General features: G+C 36.0%; 1 protein-coding gene across 1 annotated transcript in view; it reads right to left on the bottom strand.

Annotated features, from left to right (window-relative positions):
• Window positions 1-3,617: 3,617 nt before the first annotated feature.
• Window positions 3,618-20,637, bottom strand: part of LOC311067366 (cell adhesion molecule 2-like) — a 117,429-nt gene continuing 100,409 nt past the window's right edge. Inside the window, exon 7 of the mRNA XM_084089182.1 lies at window positions 3,618-3,836. Within this exon, the coding sequence (XP_083945308.1) occupies window positions 3,790-3,836 (47 nt within the window). The 3' untranslated portion in view covers window positions 3,618-3,789. The remainder of the gene's footprint in view (window positions 3,837-20,637) is intronic.

Genomic DNA, 20,637 nt, shown 5'->3' with positions numbered 1-20,637 from the left:
AATACACCTAAACGCCATATTTACTCACACAAAGTACACTGATATTATGCATATCTCATGTTTTTATGTTGGTTAAATTGATTTAATTTACTTTAATTCACTTACCCTTGCATTCTAATAAAGCTGCCATAAGAACAATTAGAATTTGGAAATATGACGGCTGAAAATGCCCCATCATACACAGATGCTCACTGAAGGACAGCTGAACTCTGTATGAGCAAAGGCCACATCACCTCACTTTAGCAGAGTGGTTTTCAGTTACTCTAAATTTAACGCGGAAGTAATAAGTGCTTATTAGATTCTGTGTGTGATAGTTTTTAGCTGTCATATTTGCAACCTTTAAATATTCTAATAGCAGCTGTATTAGAAAGCAATTTAAATTTGTGAGGTGTTTACTGTTGCTGTAAGGTTCATATTTGTGTGTTCAGTCCAATTTCAGTATAACAACTGTATAAAGACAAAGACATTTTGAAGATCCAGTAGGCTATGTGGATCCCAGGAAATCAATTTATAGCGGAAATATCACCTCTTTATGGAAAAGTTTCTGTTGCTGTCAACATTGGCTTTGGAAGATACATTAAAAATGCAGTTTGCTTCTGTGTACGGATCTACAATGCATTGCATAAAATGTGGTTAATAGTGGATAATTTGACGCTCTTCCGTGTCAAAGTGTCTGTTATCAGCGGATTCTGTTCATGTGTGCCCAGACATTTGAGAAATCCCGACCAGCTGATGTTTTATGGCCATGTCCGGAATAAAGAGTAGGCCTATGTATGGTAAACCTATAGTTAGGGTGATTTTAAAGGACATAAACCGTGATATAAGATTTTGGACATATTGCCCATCTCTAAGTCATTTATTTCCTGCGTGACCTGTAAAGTCACGTCCACAAACCTCTTGCATATTGTTTGGTCACACCACAAGGTGTCACTGTGGCCTCAAAGCTTCAGCACTGCCACTCTGAGCTCGATTGCTATTATTTCCAGTAGCACCTCACTGCAGTACACGAGATCCAGGGGGCGGAGTTGGATCCAGATCTAAGGGGAGGAGATTGGTAGGTTTAGGGGTGGGTTTAGGGGGTCAGGGGGTGGAGATGGGTAGGTTTAGGGGTCAGGGGGTGGAGATGGGTAGGTTTAGGTATATGTAAGGTGGGAGGAGTTGGATCTGGATCCAACTCGTCCCCCTGGATTTGTGTTCTGCAGTGAGGACCATCTCATTATCTGAGGTAAAACACGCCCCCTTCATTAGCATACAGAGCAATAAATGAATAAATTAATTTATAAATAAATAAATTTATAAATAAATAAATGTAGACATAAATACATAGATACATAAATAAATGTGAAAATAAATGAAAGTGGAAATAAATAAATGCATAAATAAATAAATGAAAAAATAAATAAATGTGGAAAAATATATAATTATACATAAATAGGGAAATAAAAGTATAAATAGTCATTTATTTTAGTTTTTTTACATTTCTTTGCATATTTATTTATTCATTTTTCATTTCTGCAGGTTTGGTCCTCCATATACTTCGACATCTGCTGGTCAATACAAATTCATACACCAACTGTGTCATTCAAATCATTGGAATGCCATTGTAAGGTTTATTATTTGTATATGTAATAAGCATATATGCCATTAGCAAGATGACGGTGTGTTTGTGCAGAAATAGAGTTTCCTAATTTTATTTTATTTTGCAAAATACAATGACAATAAAGACTTTCTGTTCTTCATTTTTACTTGCATCAAATGTGTCTTTTCACCTTCTAAATAGAATGTTTTAATACGCCAATAAATTAGACCTATGTGATTTTTAATTGCACCATTTTTTGTGTGTTCCTTAAAAAACAACACAAACATGCACATTGTTAAAAAACACAAATGCACAAATACAAATGAAGTTGCATATTTTTTTATTCAAGAATAATTAACAACAATACACCACGTCAAAAAGAAAAAGTTACATACATATAGGCATGACCGATATAATTATAATATTGCACTAAATGGATAGCGGGTATGGGACAGCGCAATCAACGTGCTTTGTATTTGAGCCCGGTGTGACATGTCAGTGAGGTAACAAAGCTTCATTTCCACCGGTCACGTGACAGCCTCATTTCAAGCAATGCTCCGGAACACTGGCTGCATCCGAAAACGTAGGCAACTGACTTGTTGCCTTGCTGCCCTATCAGGTAATGACTCTGCAGGCAGCGTTTGCACACGAAGGCACCTCACGAAACTGATTTCAGACAGACTGAAATCTGAGGCAGTGTAACGGTTTAATGATCTACAGCAAAATAGAGCAAGCTTCGGTGAAAACTAAATGAATATTTAATGACTACAATAGTGATTTCTTGCTAGAAATGACATCATAAGTGGAAAACGTTGAAAAAATTTTTTTTCAACGTTGAAAATGTATCAAACGTTGAAAATGTATCAAAAAGGTACATTTACACACAAACTGATGACCAGCAGCAACTTTCAGACGCCATCTTTATTTTTCTAGCTCAACTGTCACAGAATGGAAAGCACATGATTGTGGGATATCAAAGGCAGCAAAGGATACATCTATGCTGCCTTCAAAAATCAATAAGATGAAGGTATCTTAGGAGACAGGAAGTGAAACTAACACTGCATTCGGACGTACCTTGATGCTTTCCGACCTTGGATAGCGTCCTCTGAAGGCAGCGTTTATTAGTTTTCGGACGCAGCCACTGTTTCGATGCACTAGTCACAGTGTGTCGAAAACTCAAGATGTGTGTCGACACTGGGTTTCGAACTACCCATCCGTGCATTGGCTCGTTCTGTTACCACTTGAAGGTGATTGGGCTTTCAGGCCAGATCCCAATTCATCAGTCACATGACGAATCAATTAATGTCTCCCTTCCTGGAGTTAAATTAGACGTAATACTTTGTCAACAACTGTTGATAAATCCAAGTAGCCTACTTAAACTTTCTGAATGGCTGAATTCCATCAGATGCCATTTTTCAACATCAGATGTTTTAAAAAAAGTTCCACATATGTAATGGCGGGGACGACGGAAATCATTTTAATATTCAAAACTGTTACCCAATCATAGCAGTGGGTGTTTACTTCCAAGTCTTGAAAATGGCACCCCTATCAAATTGGAGTGTTTCAAAAAGAGGGTCAAAAACAGGATAGACAATAGCCTATAAGTTCTAAATTAGGATGTTTTTTGGTGTAAAATTCTTGCTTACATTATAAGTGGACCTCAAAGAACATCATAGAATTAAAAAAAGAACCCCTTTAAAGAGTGCTTTTGTATAAAGTAAGTTATAATACACACATTTTTAAAATTGATAAAGGATATTTAAATACATTACATTGAAAGTATTACCGAAAACATTTATGTATAACTGACTTTCCCCCTTTAATAATTTGTGACAGATGACTAAATGACTAAATTAGGGCTTTCTCAAAGACTTATTAAAAATAACACCAAAAAATAGCACATTGAAAAAACACAGTAATTCATTTAAATCATCATACATCTCATCTGGTTTGCATGCAGAAGCTTCTGTTTGTTCACACCAACTGTTGGAAGATAAAAAAGTTAATTGAATCTTTGATTCTTTGAATCATATGTGTATTTGTAGATGTGTGCATACTGCATTTATATGTGTGGCCATGTTATAAAGTGAGTTAATAAAAGTTTGATATGTCAATTCAAGCTACATAGCATTGTGATGTGGTTTCCACAATTATGCAAGACATCATGTGTTGCAACAACTTACAGAAAGTCATGTTAGAAAGTCAGAAAGTCAGAATGTGTTAAATTCAACTAATGAATTGAACGGGACATCAAACCCTGCAAGAGAAAGACTTTTATTAAAACACTTGATCAAGTACATTTGTTGTTTATATTTTGTAAGGGCTTACCATGAATATCACTTACCTCCTGAAATTTCAGAATAAGATACGGAAGACCAGCAGTTCAATTCAACTATAAGATACAAAAGTAAGTACTTTACCATGTGATCAACTTCTATCATCATGATTTGGCATAAAGGTTACAATTAAGTCTTTCTCTTAAACATGAGGGCTCTCATCACCATGATAGCATAATATGGGCTGTATTTCACAACTCGTTTCAACACACTCAGAAGAACATTAAAATCATAAATAAATTTACATTGGTTGTTTTCCCTTTCTGACAGTAACAGCAAATCTTACAATTGCAATAAGAACACCAATTGAATTCACTAATTTGAAAGAAAAGAGCAGCAAAATAAACAAATGTAAGTTCAAATAAACAATGTAGCAGATCTAGGTTTCTGATTGGATTGGACCACAGTACTGCATCTTTCCGATAAGCTAGTATGACATGCTGCAGGACCCAGTTGTGGTCTTACTTTGGCTGTTGATATTGCGCCTTCGTTTTTTGAAAGAAAGAATCACACAGATGATCAGTGATATGAGGACACACAGAGACACTATTGCGGTCATCACTACTGCTGTCAGATTAGTTGTCACTTCTGCACTCGTGTCAATGTTGCTTTCAGTCTGGACAACAGGACTGTCAGCTGAGGTTGGCACAAAAAAGCATATTAAATATCAGTTTAATTAGGTTATTTTGATATGTTGATATATATTGACACACACGCACGCACGCACACACACACACACACACACACACACACACAGGTGCTTGTATTACCTGTGTGACAAGTAGGACAAGTTGTGGAAAGCGTTTCCAATTTTGTAGTCGAATGAGATATCCCATAATCTATAATTCAATTTCAAACATTTTACGTTAAGAAATGTATCTTAAAATTACATTCAGATTTAGCATTTGTTTTTTATAATCACAGCAGCCTAATAGTAATTATTTTTGGCTTTTTAGAGACTCAAACTAAAGCATATGTGATGCATGCAAAAATGTGTTTAATGTAAATAACATTCTCAGAAGATATTTAGACAAAAATACAAATGTTAACCCATTTCCAGGTCTTATACAAAGTAGACTGTCAGTTTGTGCATTAGCGGTGAGGATTTTTCAGTGGCTCTTTCTGCAGATTATTATTACAGTTTTTTACGATTGCTATAACAGATTTTTCAATACTTTTAACAATTTTCCAAAACTCTTAACACAGTTAGCACTACATCCGTCTGTGTAAGCTATACTATTAACACATTTCTTGTTGCTTTAACACAAAATGCATACAGTTAACACAAATTTAAAAAAACAAACTTCTTTTACACACAAGCTCAAACAAGACCAAAACAATGGATTTTTACTGCCAAATTTACCAATGCTTTAACACTGTATGTCAGAACAGATAACACCATGTTCTAAACCTAACCTTACAGGCTAAAGTCAAGGTAAACAGCTGTTTTTATTGTGAATTGAAACACAAATATATCCCCTGTATTTTATTCTATTGTTACTGAGAAACAGCTGATTGAATTATGCAAATAGACAAGATGACTCTTTTTTTCTTTTTTTATTCTGGTGCTTTTTCTGTTCGTATATTTTGTATTTTCACATAATAAATGGCAGCTATATTGCATATTTTTGTTATCTTGCTGTATGCCAGTATGTGGCTAATAATTTGTTTAAACTGATTCATTGATTCATTCTGGAACCAAACACCACTGCAGTGTTGAGATGCAATGGTTCATTCCGCTTTGAGCTTGTTTGGCACTATTTTCATTGGTGGAGCAAAATTATACCACCTGGCCTTTTTGTGGTTAAAATTTTAGTTAGTAAAATCTAAATTAACTTGTTTATTGATCTGTCATGTAAAAGCAACATCACGGCCGTGCCATTGATATAAATGTTAGCGTGGCTGTGTTATCCGGAAAAACAGCACTTGCCTGCGTGATATTGATTAATTAGATTAAATTCTAAAATTTTGGATTGAAAACACACCTTTTATTACCAGCTTCACCTCATAGCAGGTTTTTTCACTCACTCTACACCGATACCATAATCCATCAGTGTTTACTGCATCCCTTATAAGCAGAGATCCATTCCCTAGTATTCTCGCTCTCTCATACAGAGGCCTCGGGTCTCTCTCTGTGCTGTTTGAGGGCTTGTGTGGAGGGCGATATTGGTCTATCTTTTTTGATTTGTCACCAGTAACGATTGTCCAAGTTACTTGATCAGTTCTGTTTTGCAGTGGATGTTCAGAGCATGGCAGCAACACTGACGTCTTTGGCATTGCATGAAGAGAGTCCAAAGTTTTACATTCTAAAACCAGAGAAACACATTAGCATTCATATTATATATGTAAATGGCTCTCCAATGAGGATTATTATCTTGATTGAAAAAATTGCATTCTTACTTATGACACTCAGGTTAATTTGAGTAGCTTTAAGGCAGTCCTCATCATTGTAGACCTGACAGTCATAATGTCCTTTATCGGATGAACTGATGTCTTTCAGGTAAAGTATAACATTTCCAGCATCATTTCTCACAGACCATCTCTGATGCTCTAATGCTGGAGAGTTGTCTGAATACTTTAGGATGTCTTTAACCGGGTCGGTTCTGCGTAGTTTCACTGTCAGAGACTCCAGCGGATGGGTTGTGGTTAGGCAAGAAATAGACATATTGTCACCCTGAAGAGAATTTATGTTTAGCTGATGGACTTGCTCGCATGGTCTCGCCGTCTGAGCTAAAGGGAAATTAAAAAGAGAAACGAGACATCCTGAGAGAACTGATACATGGATAGGAAACAACCACAGTATATATTATAATTATAGTATTTTCTGAAATGATCCTTTTGATTGCCAGTGTATAAAAATCCACAAATTGATTTGGAAACACTTTACAATATAGTTCCATTTGTTAACTACATTTGTCAACATGAACCAACAATGAAAAATACTTCTAAAGTAACTATTAATATAACTAAATGATCATTTAAACATTTACTAATACATAAAAAAAAGCATTTTTTAAAGTTATTTCTGTTAATATTACTTAATGGAACAGAGGTAACAATGAACATGTTTTTTTTTAACCAGTTATCGTTGAAAAACTGTAACAAATGTATAGCTCATTGTTAATGTTAGATAACGCATTAACTAATGCTAACTTATGGAACCTAATTGTAAAGTGTTTACATTGACTTTTTTTTAGATCAGTTTTATATAAATGTATTGTTTGGGTAAGTCTTTGCACACCAAACAATGTTTATAAAAAAAAAAAAAAAGACTGTCCTTAGTAAATCTTTTTCTTGCTTTAAATTTTTACTTACTAGATAGAACAGAAGCTGTTTGTTAGCAAAAAATTAAATTTCCAAATAATTAACTATTATGTATAGCCTGAATGACACTGATCATATGCATGTCACACCTATGCTGTCTACACACCCAATTGATATTATGCATATCTCTATGTTTGCATATTTCTATGTTGGTAAAAGGAATTTGACTTCATATAATGATTCTTACCTTTGCATTCCAATAAAGCTGATATTAGAAGATAAAGAATTTGGAAATATGAAGGCTGAAAACTCCCCATCATATACAGATGCTCACTGCAGGACAGCTGAACTCTATATGAGCTTCACTTTCGCAAAGCTGTTTTTAGTTGCTCTAAAGTTAGTGCGGAAGTAAATAAGATGTAATCATGTGCTCATATAGAGGCCTTCAGTGAGAGTTTGTGTGTGATAGGGAGTTTTGCTTACAGAAAAAAATAGAAACCTTTGATTTGATCAGTGCTTGATGCAAATTCTATTTCAAATAAATAATACATTTACATAAATCATTCTCATTTACTTTGGGGCAAGAACTATTGCAAAAAAATAATAATAATTAAAAAAAAAAATGGCAGAGATAATCTGTCCAATACAGGATTAAACTACTGTATGCACTGTAGGAAATGATTTACTTGAGTTACTTTACATTAATCCACTGTGATATTATACATCTAAGTAAACAATGATACACCATAGGCTGGTAAACTAAGAGCAAATAAAATTAATTAATGTAATTGGGGTTTTTTTAGGCATGATGGAACACAAACATTTATCTTGTTTCTTAAGCTGTCAGTTAACAAGTAACATTTTGGTGGAAACAGAAAAACTGGTTGTGCTTTCATCTGAAAAATAAATAAAAATGCTGCATAACAAAATACAGAATTCCACAGTACAATTGATTCAGAAATGCTCTGCTATTTTATACCGCTAAATGACATTTGCTACAGGTAAGTTGGCAATGAACTTGAAGCTAAATTTTTAAGTTCATTGTTTGTATGGAAATGTAGTGATTGAAGTAACTGAAATATAAATGTCTTTATTGATTATGTATAAAAGAGTTTATAATTTAGATGTCCTGACAGACCACAACCAGCTTACTGCAGAAAAGCTGAATATGAGCACAAGCCACAAGACCTTTTACCTTCACACAGTTGTTTTCAGAGTGTGAAAGCAGGAAATGTAATCTGTGCAAAATGTCAGAGAATATGCACTTTTGCACACATTTCTACCAGAAAGACTCGGAAGGCGAGATGATATCACAATAACATTTATTAATTAATAGACTTGAAAATGAAAACAGAAATATTGGATGGTAAAGTTCTTTGGTTCAGGCCCCGTCCGTAGTTCACATTCGGAGGGTAACAGACTTTGCATATCCTGCCTGAAGATGAAGGCAGGGGCGCAGCCGACCCCCGGGGAGGTATGAACAGGAGCCAGCCTGGTGGTGGTGGGGAGGATGGAGGTGGATGTTCACGTCATCATCTGCAAACTCAAACATGTGTAAGTAACGATATTTTATACTCCAAATATTAGATAGTGATTGGATAGACCAGAAAGTAATGAGTGACGTAACGAGTTTTCCTGGCAGAACTTTACGCTAAAGCTTTCATTTCAAATCACTGAATCAATTTGCTAAATTAGTTGTTACCATAAAACAATATAATAGTGCAAATAATTTTTTCAACATATTTCTAGATATAATCTACTGCTAGTTCAGGGTATATACAGGAATAATGGAATTAAATTTAATACCTTTTAAGACCCCTTCCATACATTTTAGATCTCATCGCCACTTCAGGTTTTAACCGTTACATCGGCGACACCTTACATTTACTATATAGGCTATTGATTGTAAGATAACACAACTAGATAGTCTTAGTTTGTGATAACTCCTTATCAATGCACATAATTCAGAAGGGTGGGAACAAAGCACAAGATAATTAGCTGAGTGACTAACCCAATGCAAGGTTTATTAGAAAGAGAAACCAGAAACCAGAACTAGACCAATAAACAAAACAACTGACAAAACTTATTGAAGAGGGAAAATAAACCTCTCCGAGCTAAAGGGACAATGAGTTCACAAAGTATATTCAAAATAAGTATTTGTAACATCAACTCTTATAACTGTCTGCAAACCATAGCTCTTTTGCGCTATACATTTCTCATGACAAACACCTGACTGGTCAGACCTGTGATTATCACGGAGTGCTTGATTTGATGCACCAGAGCAGAGTGTCAGTACTAGGGGTGTGCACGAATATTCGCTCTGTAATTATTATTCGAAAAATAAAATACTATTCGATTTTTACTACGTTGCTTTTACAGTTTTTTACAATCGCTATTACAATTTTTTCAATACTTTTAACAAATTTCCTAAACTCTTAACGCACCAACACACCTACAACACACAATTGGCAAAACAGTTAATTTCATGCTCAAAATCACACATTGTAAACTAAACTCCAACACTAATTTTAAAAATACAATAATACACTAGCAACAATACACTATGTCTACCAAAACAATGCAAACATGTCTCAAAATCAAAACACTAACATATGTTCTCGTCCAACAGGAAGATTTAGTCAATCATAGCACAATGTCATAAAAACACTAACATCAGATGGAATTACAGAAACTGCATTATTTTATATGTGTCAGGTATGCCCTTATACAACAGACAGTATATTGTATTGATCATAGATTGTGTTTTGCACTGCAGTTTCTTTTGAAGCCTCTCTACATTTTTGTTTTGTTGGGTTTAGGTCTTTTGCTGCAGAAATTCAATAAAAAAAGACCCATCTCAGAGTGCTTTATAGAATGTACGATTACAGTTTACCATATGGTCATGCGATTGAAAGAACCTCAACACCTGAGTGTGTTTCCTAGATGGGAATCAGCTGTGATTTATATATTTGCATAATTCAATCAGCTGTTTCTCAGTAACAATAGAATAAAATACAGGGGATATATTTGTGTTTCAATTCACAATAAAAACAGCTGTTTAACTTGACTTTAGCCTGTAAGGTTAGGTTTAGAACATGGTGTTATCTGTTCTGACATACAGTGTTAAAGCATTGGTAAATTTGGCAGTAAAAATCCATTGTTTTGGTCTTGTTTGAGCTTGTGTGTAAAATAAGTGTTCAAGCATTTTGTGTTCAAGCATTTTAAATTTGTGTTAATTGTATGCATTTTGTGTTAAAGCAACAAGAAATGTGTTAATAGTATAGCTTACACAGACGGATGTAGTTCTAACTGTGTTAAGAGTTTTGGAAATTTGTTAAAAGTATTGAAAAATCTGTCATAGCAATCGTAAAAAACTGTAAAACAACACACTAACTAGCTCGACAGCTTGCTGAGCTTTGATTTCAAACATTACTTCTGGTAATTCTAACTGAAAATACTGGCAAGGAATATAACAAACTTTTAATTACCGTGTAATTTGTAAGTGCAGATGCAGGGTCAATGCAGATGCAGGACTTTGGATGGTGAATGGTGATGTAAAGCAGATGCCCTTCGAACGTGTCCTCTTCGGACACCAAATGAAAAAATACTGCATTGTACTGTAATTTAACACAGCCTACAATGCATTGCAAACAGTAAAAAAAAAACGTATTATGTAAATACAGAATGCTGTTAAAAATTGGCTGTAAATGAACAGCAACTTCTTAAATTGCAAAATATTGCCCAGAATGCAATGTTTTCTACAGTACATACTGTTTTAATGAAAAAAAGTATTTTACTGTCAGATTTTGGCCTTTTTTAACAGCAATTTTTTTTTTTTTTTTATTTGATAAAATGATACATGGAAAAATAATTTTCATTGTAATACTAAATCAATTATAAAAATTTGCCAGAGGCATTACTGACTCAGTAAAAAATAAATAAAAAAACTATTAAAAACTGCATTTCATTTCACAGCATTATATTTTCATCTGATTTGCGTGCAGGATCTTCTGTTTGTTCACACCAACTGTTGTAAGATAATGTTCAAAAATGTATTTTGTAAACAACAACAAAAATCATGCACATTTTCAGATGTATGCATATACCGCATTTATATGTGTGGCCATGTTATGAAGTGAGATAATAAATTCTATGAAACTCTGCAATGCAAAAATGGCAATGCAAGCAACATACATGTGATGTGTTGTACAAAATGATGCCAGTCTTTCAGTGTATACTGTAAAGGACAAGCAGTACAGTATTACATTTGGCACATTTCACATTGTTTTGCATGAACTGCCTAAAATATTAAGTTTTTAGTGATGCATGTAAATTAGACATGTAAAACCAATTTGATGTGATTTATCCCAGTTTAATTGTCAACATGTTTTTGTGTAGTTCAGGACAGATGTAAAATGCATTTATTTATTTTAAGAATTATTCTATTTATTATATGATTAAAACTGAATGGTTATTGTGTTGTAGTAACCTACAGTGGGCCATGATTCGGAGAGTACAAATGCTTTTTGACTTTTTCAGTTTGTGTAAACCTACTTAGGGTTGAGAGTATTTATTTGTTCTTGCAATTACACATCTAGTACAATTATGTGGTTTTCTTTCAGTAATACGGTGTTGATTTACCCCGAAAGAATGGAAGTGAAATGTGACAACATGCCCCATAGGTGACCATATGACAGCTTAAAATGTTATCTAATCTAATAAAAAAATATACAAGACAAACTAAAATAATGAATTTTTTTTTATAATTAGAAAAATAATTTGAGTTTGACAACAATCACACCGCAAAACACAGCTGTATAGCATAGTTCAAAAACATAACAATTAATGATTTCTGAACATTAACTCTGTCTTTATTCACATTTTCTCATGGTTTCTCAATAGAATTCATAAAAATAGAATAGCATAGTTCTAATAGGGGCACATTGTAATGCAGTGTACAGAGGTCTGGTTGCAACTCAAATCCTCACACCCGTGTTAGGTTGTGCCCCGCTCACTCCTACGTTGAACTACAGAATACAACGGGACATCCAACCCTGCAAGAGAAAAACTTTTATTAAAAACACTCCATCAAATACACTGAGTATAAGGATCTGAAATTTCAGGAATACTACAGTTCAATTCAACAACAAGATAAAAATAAGTACTTTACCATCTGATCAACTTCTGTCATCATAAAGCAGGTTAGAGTAATGTAATTTTTTCAACTCTCACTACCATGATGGCATGTTACGGGCTGTATTTCATATATCATTGCAACACACTCAGAACACTTAAAACATTATCTACATAATCAAATCGTATATACCGTACATTTAGATCAGGTTACTTTCACTTTCTGACAAACTGACAAAATGAAAGCACATCTTACAACCGCATAAAGAATATCAAATAAATTTTAGTGATTTGAAAGAAAACATGAAAATGAACAAATGTGCAAAGAGACTTCTGCAGTGTAGCTGAGGCAGGTTTTTGTTTGAAAAACTGGCCAGTAGAGTAGATAACACATTACAATACCAATGCAATTATGTTCTGGTGACCTTTATTTTATTTTTTTACTTTCTCTCCAATATCCAATAGCCATTACCAGGATTTGAAAAATGCTGTTCAGTTTTAAACTTTTCAGGACTATGCTGTGGACTTACTTTGGCTGTTGATATTGCGCCTTCGTTTTTTGAAATAAAGAATCACACAGATGATCAGTGATATGAGGACACACAGAGACACTATTGAGACCATCACTACTGCTGTCAGATTAGTTGTCACTTCTGCAGGACTGTCAGCTTGGGTTGGAGCATCTGTGATCACTAGAGAAAAGATAAACTTGGATGAACATCAGTCAGTTTGATTGGGTTCTTTTTTTTAATCACACACAGGCATTTGTCTTGCCTGTGGCTAACAATATTGTGGAAAGTTAACTGGTTATATAATTGCATAACCCACAGACAGTCATATAGGGTAAACAATAGTAATGATTTATGAAAAAAAATACAAAAAAAATGGAGATACAAGATTACCACCCGACAGCATAGTTTAACTTAAAATCTTAAATGTGAATATTTGTTTGAGAATCCGCATTGAGACTTTAGGGTTAGAAATATTGCATTGAAAACACACCTTTAATGACCAGCTTCACCTCATAGCAGGTTTTTTCACTCACTCTGCACCGATACCATAATCCATCAGTGTTTACTGCATCCCTTATAAGTAGAGATCCATTGCCTAGTATTCTCGCTCTCTCATACAGAGGCCTTGGGTCTGTCTCTGTGCTGTTTGTGGGCTTGTGTGGAGGGCGATATTGGTCTATTTCTGTTGATTGGTGACCATGAAAGATTTTCCAAGTTACTTGATCAGTTCTGTATTGTAGAGGATGTTCAGAGCATGGCAGCAACACTGAAGAGTCTGGAGTCGCATGGACAGAATCCAAAGTTTTACACTCTGAAACCAGAGAAACATATTTATTACAACAGGTTTCCTGGGGATTATTAACTTGTTTCAGAAATTACCATTCTCACCTTTGACCCTCAGGTTAAAAAGAGTTGCATTAAGGCAGTCCCGATCTTTGTAGATTTTACATTCATAATGACCTTGATCAGATAAACTGATTTCTTTCAGATCAAGTGTAACATTTCCAGCATCATTTCTCACAGACCATCTCTGATGCTCTAATGGAGAGTTGTCTGAATACTTTAGGATGTCTTTAACCGGGTCGGTTTTACGTAGTTCCACTGTCAGAGACTCCAGCGGGTGGGTTGTGGTTAGGCAAGAAATGGACATATTGTCGCCCTGAACATAGTTTATGTTCAACCGATGGACCTGCTCGCAGGGTCTCTGTGTCACCACTAAAAGGAAATAAAGAGCAAAACAAGACTTAATGAGAGAGCCGAGACAAGGAAACCACAGCGTTTACAGTAATAAACACTAGCATACGGTTCACCAACTGGTTTTACCTCTAAATGTATATTAATACATTGTATGAAATGAGAACCAAAAAAATTCACAACCCAATTAACTACTGTCAGTATTTCCTGAAATTATCCTTTTGAAAGTTAGTGTACAAAAATATAAAATTCATAAATACTTGGAAATTTGTTAATTTGTCCCATTTGTTAATGTTAGTAACTAACATCAACAAACAATGACCAATGTTTGTTGCAGTTTTCAACTTTATGAACGTTAAAAATACAAATGCTTATTGTTAGTTCATGTCAGCTCAAGTCCAATGAATATTAAAAGATACAGTAGAACTTTTGATTTTAAGTGTTTGTAAATGTTGAAATTCATTTACTAAAATTAACTTATTAAATCAAATTAATATTATTAATAAATTAAGTATTGTTTATTGTTATAGTTCACGTTAACTGTGTAAACTAATGTTAACTAATGGAACCTTTTGTAAAGTGTTACTTAGACTTTTATATACATTTTCTAAAAATGTATTGTCTGGAGTAATGCAGTTTAATCTTTGCACACCAACGTTTATTAAAACTGTCCATCATGATGGACATTTTCTTGCTTTAAGAAGGGAAATGTTCACATATAAAAAATAAAAAAAAGTAAAAAAAAAGTTAACAGCAATTTCCAAATTTAACGTTCACTTTGTAAAACATGAATGATAACATGTAAGTCATTACGGCAATATTGAAACAATATTAAAAGCTGCTTTGAAACAATGTCCACTGCGAAAAGTGCTATATAAATAAAACACTTGACACTGATCATATGCATACACCTACGGCACATTTACACAAACAAAGTACACTTATATTATGCATATCTTTTGTTTGTATGTTGGTTAAAGGAATTTGATTTAATTGCACTTACCTTTGCATTCTAATAAAGCTGCTATTAAAACAAATAGAATTTGGAAATATGAAGGCTGAAAACTCCCCATCATATACAGATGCTCACTGCAGGACAGCTGAACTCTATATGAGCAAAGGCCACATCACTTCACTTTAGCAGAGTTGTTTTCAGTTACTCTGAATTTTTTTAATGCGGAAGTAAACAAGATCTAATAATGTGCTCATTTAGAGGCCTTTAGTGAAATTTTGTATGTGACGGGGAGCCATCATGTTTGCAACTTTTAAATCTTTTAGTTGCAGCTCTAGAAAGCTGTTATTAGACAAAGCTGTTATTAGAAGATAAAATTGGAAACATGAAGAGTGAAAATATGGCATTACATTGACACTTTAAAGAATATGAGCACAAGCCACAAGACTTTTTATCTTCACACAGTTGTTTTCAAGATTCCAAAGGAAATGTGATGTGCAAAAATGCTCACATTTCAAATCACAATCAATTTGCTACAAAATTGTTATTTTAAAGCAATATAATAGTGTAAATAATTAATTCAACAATTAAATATATAAATTACGGTACAGAATATTTAAAATGTTCATATTTGTGTGTTCAGTCCAGTAGCAGCATTACCACCTGTATAAGGACAGATATGTTGAAGATCCAGAATCTTTTATTTTTTATTTAACCTTTATTTAACCAGAAAAAGCTCTCTGAGATTAAAAATCTCTTTCACAGGAGTGTCCTGGCCAAAAATGTGCAGCAGTACAATCAATTCCATCACAGATAAACATCACACAAACAAATTAAAGACACTTAAAAGCAGTTACATATTGTTAGATCAACTTCCATTTGCCGGATAACTGATTTGAAATGGTCTAGAGTCAGCAGATTTTCTAATTTTTTTCAAACGGCGCTGCATACAAGACTTCTTACCTCGCTCAGTTCGAGTGAAAGGAACAGAAAGAGTATAAAAGTTTTGCGAACGAAGAAAATAATTCTTGGTAATTTTCTGTTGCATAAAACAACAAAGATAAGAAGGCAACAACCCCAAGATGGCTTTGTAAATAATTAAGTACCAGTGCATTTTTCTTCTGATAGACAGAGAAGGCCAACCTACTCTGTGATACAAAGTGCAATGATGAGTTGAAGATTTACAATCTGATATGAACCTTAGAGCACCATGATAAACGGCATCTAAGGAAGAAAGAAGATAAGAATGTGCAAACTGATATACAACATCGCCGTAATCAAGGACAGAGAGAAAAGTAGCAGAGACTAATTTCTTTTTTACATTAAATCTGATTTAAATCTGATTTTCTTTTTTACATTAAATCTGATTGTCGCAGTGTGGTGTAGGCAGAAGACGAAGAAGAAAAAAGTTCTAATGCAAACTTTTACTAACAATATAAATCATACGGGTACATCAAAGACAGGCAGAAGGTACACAGACACACACACACACACAGAATTTATTTTTGATTAAAAAAAAGGTTTTACTTACAGAAAAAAAAAAACTTGAATGTGATCAATAGGGCTACTTGATTGACAAATTATTTTACAAATACATACAAAATACATAGGCAATACATAAATCATTCTAATTTACTTTAGAACAAGAAAAATTATTATTAGATATACTTTACAAGTATATATTCTCATTTTATATTCTCAAATGAGAATTCTCATTCTCATTTTAGCTTATCGGTTAACAATGAACAATTTTGAAAGAAAAAGAACTGGTTATGCTTTCATCTGAAAAAATATATAGTATTCAAGTATTCAAGTACTTTATTGTCATTGTGTAGCACAACGAAATTACTCTTGTGACAACCCCAAAGGTGCATTTAAAAATTCAGGAGAATAATTATTTAAAATAAAGCAACACAAGTAGTTAACAATATACTAAAATACAATAGTTAAATATTACAAGATAAAATATTTTATAAAAATGAATAATTAGCATAACAATACAATAAATAAATGCAATGTAAAAGCTAAGGAAACTGAATTGTCATACAAAATATTTACAGTTGCTCAGAATATTGGCAAAATGCCATATTCAGAGTTAAAGCAAGAGAAACCAACACTATTATTATTGCACAAGTGTATAGCAGCATGAATTATTATTGAACTTATTATTGAACAATGGCGGCAGTGGCTCAGTGGTTGTCTACAAACCGAAAAGTTGGTGGTTCAATCCCTGGTTCCACCTGACCAACTGAGCAAGACATCTAACCCCAGCTGCTCCCGATGAGCTGGATGGTGCCTTGCATGGCTGACACTGCCGTCGGTGTATGAATGAATGGGTGAATGTGAGGCTATGTAAAGCGCTTTGGTGCCCATAGGTCTGTGAAAGCGCTATATAAATGCAGTCCATTTACCATTTAACAGTGTCACACATTGCCAACATGGCTTATTGTACATGGTCAAACAGGGAGATGTCAGAGTTTAACATAGGTCCCTTTCAGTCGGTCACCTTCGACGTTACATCGAAGTGAAACGACGAATTAGGGATCGCTTTGAGAGACCAGTCCACTTCGAGTGTTCCCTAAAAGAGCATACACGGGAGACTGTGTTCGTGGGTGGTTCATGTTCTCTCTCAGGAGAGCATGACCACGTCGGTACATTGTTCGTCTTGCCTTTCTGTAAAGGCGCGTCGTGTGCGGTCGAACTGTCAGCACGGGTTGTCACGGCAACTCAGCACGTCGTTCAGCGCTCTAGATGCGTGGTCGAGAACTGAGTGCCTCAAATGAGGTGGAGTCCCCTCGCCTATTCCCCAATCTAGTTCCTTTTTTGGTGGCCACCAGAAAAGGGCTACTTCGGCTGATAAGCCTGGGTGACCTGAGGATCACAGTGAGGGATTCCCCGTCGAGTAACCAATCTCCGTGGGCCCCCCACTCCTCTAGCGCATCATAAACATGCTTAGACTGCATTAACGCCACTGGGATTGCTCCATATGAGGCCGCTTCAGCACTGGCTTCACAGCCAAGTCCCGAGATGGGCGTGGCAGAGCGGGTCCTCGACTGCATTGGCACATCAACTGCCTTGAGTTGCTAGCAGTACGTCTTGCACTGGGACACTTCAAAGTGCAGCTACATGGCAAGCACGTACTGGTCCGTACGGACAGTACTGTGACCGTTGTGTACATCAACTGTCAGGGTGGTCTACACTCCCACCGCATGTGGCATCTCGCCCGCCATCTCCTGCTTTGGAGTCCGAAGCATCTGTTGTTGCTTCGGGCCATTCTCATCCCAGGCATGCTCAACCGTGCAGCCAACGAGCTCTCACGACAGCATACGCTTCTGGGAGAGTGGCTTCTCCATCCCCGGTCGGCCTAGCTGATTTGGAGATGCTTCGGAGCCGCACAGGTAGAACTGTTTGCCTCTCCGGACACGTCACATTGCCAGTTGTTTTACTCCCTGACCGAGGGGACCCTTGGCACAGATGTGCTGGCACACAGCTGGCCCCTGGGCCCACGCAAGTATGCGTTTCCCCCAGTGAGCCTTCTCGCACAGACAAATTCAGGGAGGACGAGGAGCAGGTCTTGCTAGTTGCGCCATTTTGGCCCAACTGGACCTGGTTCCCAGAACTCATGCTCCTCACGACAGCCCTTTCCTGGTGTATTCCTCTGAGGAATGATCTGCTTTCTCAGAGACGGGGCACCCTATGGGAAGGTTTTAGGTGGATTACCCCAAGCGGTGGTAGACACCATAACTTCAGCTAGAGCCCCCTCTACGAGGTGCCTCTTTGGATTGAAGTGGAACCTGTTCCATTGAGTGGTGTTCTTCCCACCAGGAAAACTCCCTGAAAATGCCCGATCAGAGTTGTGCTTTCCTTTCTGCAAGATCAGTTGAAGCGAAGGCTGTCTCCCTCCACCCTCAAAGTGTATGTTGTCGCTATTACCCACATCACGATGCAGTTGACGGCAGAGTATGTGAGTGGAGCGGAGCGGAGTGGAGAGAATTTGCTCTCCACGCTCAAAGCATTTCATAATTACTCCACTCAAGCTCCGCTCTGGGTGTACAATTTTCCGCTCCTCGCTCCCTCCCCACTCCGCCCTTAATACGTCTCGCTCCGTTTTCGCTCCACGGTAAATTTTTATTCTTTTTTTTTTTTTTTTTAAATAACACCAACCTCTGATCAGAAGATGCATGTACTGTAAAACGAATACGGAGTACTAAGAGAAGAACATCCACATACTTTATTGGAATTTTGAACAGGCAATAAACCAATAAATTAGGCTATCCTTTAGCTCACTTTAAAACAAAGCAAAATAGGAATCACAAGGAATATTTTGACGTTGTAATCACCTCCCCGCACTCGCGTTCTCCTTTGTCATCACTACCTTTTACAATACATTTATATTTTTTCCCCTTCTTCACGGTAATATTTCGGAAACGATCTGAAGAGAAAACGCAAAAGTAATAACTTTTATTCTGCGTTTAGACGACCGTTATGGGAGGGAAATCTGTGTGCATATGGTGACGCAAAAGTGTGTGAAATTCAATGTAGTATGCACTCAGTGGCAATGTGAAGCACTGATCGGTGTCTTCACGGTCTAGCAGACTTTTGCTTTTACCGTTTAGACGGAAACACGACGGTGGAGCGTTTTTAAGATTTCCAGTCTGGAGGGTGGTTTCACTTTTTTTGCGTTTTTAAGCCCCAAAAACGCCGTCGCCGTCTAAACGAAAGGCACATCTGATAAAATATTTTTACGTTTTCACCCGCGAGCGTTCTCGTGTAAACAGGCAGGGCCTTATAAAATCGTCCATCATATAATGGAGTTGCACAGGTAGAAATCGCGAGGGGGTCGGTAAAAATATCATTAAAAGCATGTGTAAAATTAATTACATGATATATACTTCATATAAATGTTTGTGAAAGTACTAGTAAAACAATACAAATGCAAACAAATGCAAAATATGATTAGAAACATTTTGAGTCCCCCTCCGTTGCCTCACAGTGGTTTGGTCCTGAGCGATAGTGGAGCGTTTTTGGAGCTCCTTGCTCCTGGCAAAATCACGCAACTCCGCTCCTCGCTCCGCTCCCACTCCGCACCGCTCACATACTCTGGTTGACGGTAATTCCACAATTTTTCAATCAGAAAATTCAACTGAAAATAAATACTGGTTTATTTCAAAATTTTCTCTATTAAGCACGATTTCCAAAATTTTGTGCAATGCCACGTGCTCTGATGTTATTACATTTTTGTATTTTGCATGGATTAGACAACACAGTTCTGTTCCAATAAAATAAAATAAAAATCACACAGACATTATTTAGTAATTTAACATTATTTTATTTACTTTACTTTTTACATTATTTTCAACACAAAAATTAAGTGTTATGCTCTGCTCTGCCTCAGAACAGCTGTATTCTGCGTTTTTTGTGCTGGCTATCAAATAGTCTGATAAACTCATCCATGTCCAGGGACTTGGCTCTCCGTGACTCTACACTGAGCACTCCCAGGTCGCTCATCAGACATGTACATACCGTAAACACTGACGTGTCGTGGTGTCTCTCTCCTCCTGTTTTAAAAACGCGCAACTGTGCTTGCTTCCTCTTCGCGCGAGTCTCAAATCAAGCAGTGATTGACAGCGCTCTGGTCCAATGGTGCGGTGGGTGTCGTGGTGTCTC

This window comes from Abramis brama, assembly GCF_963993115.1.
Source record: "Abramis brama genome assembly, chromosome: 17".
Lineage (NCBI taxonomy): Eukaryota > Metazoa > Chordata > Actinopteri > Cypriniformes > Leuciscidae > Abramis > Abramis brama.
This window is presented reverse-complemented; position numbering and strand designations above follow the sequence as displayed.